We start from the raw sequence: 7860 nt of genomic DNA, 5'->3' as shown, positions 1-7860 counted from the left end.
TTAAGAACAAATCTGTGCGTACGAACGGTTCTTGCATGAGGCCCATTGTTTGTATGTGCATTCTAAATGCTACAGTAAACATACTGGTAATCTGGAAAAGGTCATTTGTATCTTTATAAGAATAATGTGTTATATAAGATATAATATATATTTTGTCCTTGGGTGTCCTGAAAGGCAATAAATATTTACAAAAATTGGCCTATTACTTGGACCAAATGTGAATTTTGGCCCCTTAGTGTAATTGAGTTTTACACCCATGAGTAAAATATAGTTTAATGTTTTTGATGAAGCAGGCCCACATAGCAGAGATGTGATTCAAAATAAAACACTTTGTCTTTTAATTAAATTGTGGTAAACAGTGGGGTGATTTGAGACAAAGCAGAATGTTAAACGTGTTTCTATTGAATGGGGCAGCTAGTACACTCACATTCACTAACACACCATGTGACATATCAAATCCAGTTTCATCAGATTAAAATACATAATCTTGCGACCAAAATTCCTGAGCTAAAATCAGCAGGCAGTGAACATATTGGTCACAAAAACTGAATAGTTTCTAGCTATGTTTGAAAATGCATGTTTACCACTGCGTTACTTTTTTGTCTTTTTAATTACAGTTCTTATTCATTTGAGAACTGAAGATACTCATTATTTGAATTTAGCATATTCTCTCTTGCTGGGTCCATCGTTTCGGCTTCTCAACCATTTGTGGTGTGTTTCTTCTCATCTTACTGGCTGCTTCTCTGCATGATAAGTCATGCATTTTCAATAGGAGACTGATCTGACTCGCTAAGCAGTCAAGCATGACATTCTGTACCTATGAAGCAGTAAGTTGAAAATCCAGTTTAGCTCTAGATAAAGAGTACATTTACACATGTGCAGATCACTCATGCGCATCCAGTAGTGAAGCGTTAATGCATTAAGATTTCCCCTGACTCCCTGGATCTTCTCATAATGCCACGCACTTTGAATGATGAACAACTTTAATCTGTTTTTATTTTATTCATTTTGTGCCACAAGCACACATCAGCTTGTATGAAGTCCAGAGAATGGCCTTTGGTTCAGTAAAAACACATTTTTCTTGGATCGTGCGTGCCTCCATGTGTGGAGAGGTCTTCATCAGTACTTTACAAAGAGGCGTGCTTTTTAAGAGGTTTATTTATATTCTTCCTAATTCACACAATCAATCATTTTATCTTGCTGCCAATGTGACTGCCACCTTCAGTTGACAAATTTATGGCCACCGATAGACGTTTTCACTGCTTCGTCTCACTCTTGTAGTACTCATTAATCCTAGAGCTTTATTAACCGACACACATTTTGTCATTTGGTTTTTGACACGCACACACACACACACAGTTATCATCTTGATCTCTCCTTCTTACGTCTCTGTCCTTTTTGGTCTCTTGCAGTCACTCCCGGATCTTTTTCTTATCTGTTCTAGAACAAACTGCGGTCCGAAATGGATGCTCCCCTTTCATTTGCACCAGCATAATGTTCTGATGAAAAATGAAGCGATCCCTCTAGACACATTAGTCATCAAATGAGGGTACCTCTGCTGGAGAGAGATGTGTGATTACTGTCTCCAAGACCCTGTTTCCGTATGTAATATTTCAGCATATATTACCGGAGGGCTACGGTCTGTTTATGCATTTGGAGCTTTGAACCATTCTGTCCTTGGTCGCTAATTTTGAGGTTGTTCTTTGTTCAGCATTCCGAGATGTTCTTGCTCCTGCCTTTACCGTGGTCACATTGTCATATTACAGCCCAGCTGAATGCACTGTGTCCATTATTTCCAAACAAATATCTATCCTCGTTATCTCCTGTGATGTTTCCTCAGCTTTTTGGTATCTCTGGGATCATTTGTAGACGTTAGTTTCAAACTACATTGTAGTGAAACTGAAGATGTATAAATGGATGTATTTTTTTTTCTTGTACCCATACAGTATTTAAAATGGATTTATTCATTTTAAAATAAATAACTGTCTAGATGATGGAGCTAAATTCAACAGTGTTGAAAACATGCTTATTACTTTACAGCAGGAAATAAAAATTGCTTTGAATGTTAAGTTTAGTCCTCTGAATATATATATTTTTACTAAAGACAGTTATCACAAAAAAATCTATTCTACATTAAAAATTATGTTTTAGATCTAATTGTGTTTTGAACATCGTTACATTCATCCTTTGCTTATCCATGAGGGGCAAGAGCTTCAACAGTGATCTCCTGCTTCCCAGAGGATTTTGGCTCTGAGACGTTCCCAGGCCAGCTATTAGATACAATCTGTCCAGCATGTATAGTTGTCTAATGAGCTTTTCTTTAAGCTGTCTTACTCATTACGCAACAGTCAAGCCAGCAGTGTCCATCAATAATTTAACCTTTAACCTTTCATATAGTGGCCATTACAGCTCTGATACTACCTAACATGGCATATCAGAGGCTACTCCTTCACCACATCTCAAAATTCTTGGTGCCTTAAAATACGTGCAGTTTATGGGTAAAAGTTCAGGAAAAATTGAACACTCCGACACTTTGCCCAGTTTCAGTCACAATGTAAAATCCAAATAACGAAGGGTAGGGAAGTCTTTTAGAATAAAAGTTTAGTTTGCTGGRGATCTAGGCCCTAGTCAATTTGACACCCCAGTCAAGGTTTTAGGTGGCGCCCCTTTTGCAATTTTCTAAATCTCATTGCCAGTTTGCATTCACTTTAAAAGCTCTACACCACACTGAAAGATCTCCACCACCTCTTCCCTGGCACCTCAGACACCCACTCAGCCAAGGTGGAACAGGGCCACAGCACACAGGCAGAAACATCTGATAGAAAGGACAGGGTGGGATGTTATTTGATTTGCAAAGTTTCATTGTTCAAGTTTATGAGCAGCAGATTGAATATTTATAAGTACCTGGTGGTCATACACAAACAGAGTCTCCATTTTCCAGAAAAAGCACAGAAATTGACTTTCGCAGGCAGACAACAAGCCACACACTGGCACCATCTTGCATAAAAGATAGTTTGAAAACAATATGTAAGGAGAGAAACTTCTCTACACTGACTGTTACCTGTGCTGCATTCACTGGTGTTTCAGCAGCTGTGGTTTCAAGCATATCTTTTCTGTTTTTGCAAGAACTGTTGAGTAACAACTTCTCTTTTCTCTCTGTTTCTCTCTCTGTTTAGTCAAGTCAACCATTCTGAACTATCAGAGTCCCACCACTGGCCTTTTCCCTGTGAGAACATTCGCCAACTGCAAAGACGCAAAGGTCCGGGACTCCTTGTATTGTGCTGCTTGTGCCTGGGCACTAGGTTTGGCATACCGGTCAGTATACAGAATGTTTGGTTCATGTGTGAGCAACTAAATGTGTCCTTACCATTAAATATGTAAACTAAAAGTTCATTGTGAAAAGTCTAAAAAAACATTGTGTCACAGTGTGTTTTCACTGATTTAAAAAGGACAAATTCATTAACCATAATGTGTGTTATATAGTGTAAACAATACATAAAATTTAAAATATTATTATTTTTTAATTAACAAATTAATCATAGAAACTTTGAAAGCACAGCTTTTTCATTTTTATTTTATGGTAAGCCATTAAATTTTGTGGCAGATGAGGAATTTTACATTGTGTGCTTTATTTCAGGACTTATTTTATTAAAAACTAATTTCATTAATTAACGAAGTGCTCAAAATTATGCCAGTAATTCATTATTACTTGACACAGAGCTAGACTGCGTATATAAATGTAAAATATGACAGGAGCATGTTATTACATGATAGAGAGCTAGACTGCCTATACAAATGTAAAATATCTTTCATTATTTTCTGTAACTGCAGAAAAGTCTCAAGATATTTGGGTTGGGTTCTTCTGTGTTGCACTGGTCAGATTTATCAGCACTATATGGGCAACTTGGAGTTGTGCGACCTCCATTTGGGTCGTGACTTTGACATTTCATATTTTTACTTTATTCAAACATGAAATGTCACGCTCTTCGTCTCATTGCTACGGCTGAGCAACGCTGACCCCGGATTTACACTACGTGCGATTCTGTTCCGCTGCGGTGCTCAGTTCGCAGCTGTTTGCACCCCAATTTATACAGCGTCCTCTCCGCTCAGCTCCGCTCCAGTGCGACACACAGAGGAGGAAGTGTGTGCAGGAAGGAGATTGTGCGATAAATCCAGTGATAAATGTGGAAGTCAGAGCAAAAATAATGAATTCTGTGAAAGACGAACTCCAAACACAGCTGAAAACAATGATATAAAAGCTTTTGATATCTATGGTTGAAACTGTATCGCTGTCGTCTTTTTGAAACTTCGGATTTCAAAATAAAATCCATGTGTATCGTGTGTGTACACATATGCTTCATGCTACATGCTGCCATCTGCTTCCCAAACAGAACGATACATTCTGACAATGTTTGTGTAGAAATTTATCCATAATATAGCTGGGATTTCGACAAAATTATTCCACCTTATGGTGTCTTATTCTGAAGATACGGATGTTATTCTTGTTCCTTTTCCTGTTGGTGCCATGTGATCTTTGTAGATTGTCTCTGGAGCAGCTCCAGCATCTGGCAAAAATAGGATCGGTTCTAATTTTGCCATATCACCYTCCTTTCACCGCCGCCCTGCGCAGCCTTTCGGAACCAGTGTAAATACACTTATTGATTAAAATGGTTGTGTATTTGCTGCAAAGGTCGGACCGCAGCGGAGTGGAGACACATGTAGTGTAAATTAGGGGTAACAAACAGTAGCGTAGAGTTCTACATAATATTTCCTGCATAGAAACAGCATTTTTACCCATTCTCTTATAAAAGCTGAAAAGTGCTACATGTACYACTGACTAAATGTGACATAAATATCTCAGAAATAATTTTAAAATTAAAAGTAAGTTAGTTTTACTCATTGAGTTGTGGTGAGTAGACATCTTTAAATCTGAATTCACCCACTTTCTGACAGGGATTTCCCACTGGAGGGGCAGTCCTGTTTAAGTGTATTATTTGTAAGTGGGAAATACTGGGCTGCAGCAAAAAATGCAGTGAAATGGAGATTTTACTCTGCAAATTTCACCAGCTAACGACTACTTTCAAAACCTGTGCATCGCCATCTAGTGGTGGGATGCTGTCATTTTGCAGATAAAATGATCGACATGCATTATGAGAGATGTAGTTTATGGCCAATGCTGGCCAATTAATACATCTTTGAAGCTCTCACGGGCCACATAAAATGCTGTGGCGGGCCACATTTGGCCCGCTGGACTTTACTTTGATATGTGTGGTCTAATATGTTTTTGTAGCTGTGCAAGAAAACCAAAGCTGATGGTTACAAGTGAATATAATTTAAAACGTTTCTGGGTGCAAAATTGAAAAGAACAAAGCAGATCAGACCAAGAATCCTAGAATTTTACTAAATCTCCCAAACATCTTTATCAGCTGTCCCTCCTTTACATAATGCCATTCCTCAGTAACTGGTGTGTTGAGAGAAGAAAAAAAAAACACTTCCATAGGGTGACTCTAAAGAAGAGCAAGAAGAAACAAAGGACAGAGAAGAAAATATGAAGAAAAGGAAAACTGTAAGAAAGGAATTAAAAGTGGATGTTGCAGAGAGAAAGAGTGAAGGTTGAGATATGAGGGGAGTCGAGAGGCAAGGTGGGCAGAAGGAGAGGACCTGTGAACGAGGACATAAGTGAGATAGGAAGAAGAAACAAGGCATAGAGGGGATGAGTGAGGGAGAAAATGAGATGGAGGGGGAAGACAGGATGAGAAAGAGGGGTAAAAATAGAGAGGACTTCAGTGATGTGACCAGCGGCAGATCCCAGTCATCAGTCATGCCTGCCTCCTATTAGAATTGTCACTGAGATTTAATTAAGATGATTTTCATCTGACAGCCTTGGCTACTGCCATTACTTACTTCAGAGTGTGCTGCTGTGTGTGACGGTGTGTGTGTGTGTGTGTGTGTGTGCGTGTGCGTGTGCGTGTGTGTGACATTCAGTGACCAAACTCGGGGTAGAAATTACCACAAACTCTTATTCTAAGCACCCATAATGTGTTATTTTTAATTTTTTTAATTTGTATTTGCTCTGCAATATTTGTTTTCGATTTTTTTCCGGTTTTAAAGTCCCAGAAAAAACATGTCCTTTTTAATATTTTAGTTGTGTAATTTTTGAGACTCCCATTTTCTTTTTCAGAATAATTAAGTTTGAAGGGTTTGTTATGTTACTCTTGACCCTGATTATTGTTGGATAAGCTCTTGCTTATTATGTTGTCAGATGCTTGTAGTCTGATAATTACAGCAGAACTGAAGTCTTTCAATTTTGATGTTGGTCAATAAAAACACTACTTGTTCCTGTCTTTTTTTTTCTTTCATCTTTTTTTAACGACAAGATGTTTTTGTGCATTTCTTTTAATTTRACAGCCTGAAATGCTATTAGAAAATATACCAACGAGCTTAGCTGAAGATGGACTTGTACAGAAAATCAGATTTAAAACAAAGTCCTTAAAACGTACCTTTTTCTTTCTGTTTATGTATCTGTGCTATGTTCTCAGCAATATCAGCAGTTACTTTTAGAACAGATCCAGTGTATACCGCATCAGTTGAAGCATGTATTATTATCTCTTTCCCTGTTCTCCAGACGTATTGATGATGATTTGGGTCGAACCCATGAACTGGAGCATTCTGCTATCAAGTGCATGAGAGGGATCCTCTACTGCTACATGAGGCAGGCGGATAAGGTGAGTTTTGAAGCGTTTTAGCTTCTGATCTCAAATTGCATGTTTGGATAAGAGCAGCTTGCAATTAATCGCTGTGATACAGATCAAAAGTGTGTCCCTGCTCAGAAAAAAGCCCTCTAAAACTAGAACACCAGACGCATATTCATCTTTCTTTATTACAGCAAATGACAACACGAAGGGGTTGATTCATTCCTAAGGGCTTAATAAGTGGCTATCTTATAATTGCCAGAGTCTGTAGCTCCAAACGGGGAGCATTTCACACCATGTCAGCTATAAACCTGATAAATATGTAGAATAGACTGTAATGAGAAACAGCAGCATATACATTATTCTGTATCCAAAACAGACCTGTCCAGGGTGTACCCTGCCCCTCGCACTGTGACTGCTGGATATGGGCACCAGTGACCCACGCGACCCTGAAAAGGAAGAAGCGTGTACAGAAAATGGATGGATGGATGTATCCAAAACAGAATCAGATTGTTCCTCTGCATGCTTTCAGTTTCTTAGTCTTCATGTTCAAACATCCTGCAGCCTCATGTGTTGCTGTGTATATGTGTCATGTGTACCTCCGTACACCAGTCTTCTTCATCTCATCTTGACCTTGACGACCTAATTTAGGGGAAAGCTTTTCTGCGTCTTAATTACAACGCCGCGTTTACACAGTTGATTACACAGAGCAGCGTTCGTTACGGCCTTGTCTGCAGTACTTAAGTTGTACATGACGTTTTTATTGAGGATGTGACACAGGACGAATTCTGGGCAAATAGCACAACAGCTGGGCCCGGCTGCTGTACAMTGTTCAAGGACCCGGGCGTATTTTCTAGCAGTGAAGAGTAATAATAACTGGTACCTTAAAGGGATCCAGGATTAGTTGTAACATTAGACATAAACATTTATTTTAACTGTAAAGTAAAGACTGTAAAAATACTGTAGGCTGGTTAAGTTTTGTAAAATTTTAAAAACATATTTTAACACAGACAGAGCCATTTTATTTACACGCAAAGCATTCTGGGTAAATAATGACGTGGATAAGTCCTCGATGTGAGCGAGCTCTATCCACCCTGAAGGTTAATCTTGGACAATATCTGATGATCGACTCTTTTAAATGAAACCAGAGAGCGTTGACAGAGAGGAG

At 38.7% G+C, this 7860-nt stretch overlaps 1 protein-coding gene across 1 annotated transcript in view; it reads left to right on the top strand.

Moving 5' to 3' along the window:
• Positions 1-7860, top strand: part of LOC106532513 (phosphorylase b kinase regulatory subunit beta) — a gene marked incomplete at its 3' end in the record, with an annotated part of 29417 nt that overhangs the window by 5963 nt on the left and 15594 nt on the right. The window contains 2 exon segments of the mRNA XM_014028580.1: positions 3177-3315; positions 6626-6725. Coding sequence (XP_013884034.1) covers positions 3177-3315; positions 6626-6725 — 239 coding nt within the window.

This window comes from Austrofundulus limnaeus, unplaced genomic scaffold, assembly GCF_001266775.1.
Source record: "Austrofundulus limnaeus strain Quisiro unplaced genomic scaffold, Austrofundulus_limnaeus-1.0 Scaffold784, whole genome shotgun sequence".
Classification (NCBI taxonomy): domain Eukaryota; kingdom Metazoa; phylum Chordata; class Actinopteri; order Cyprinodontiformes; family Rivulidae; genus Austrofundulus; species Austrofundulus limnaeus.
The sequence above is the reverse complement of the archived record's forward strand: the minus strand, read 5'-3'. Positions and strand labels throughout refer to the sequence as shown.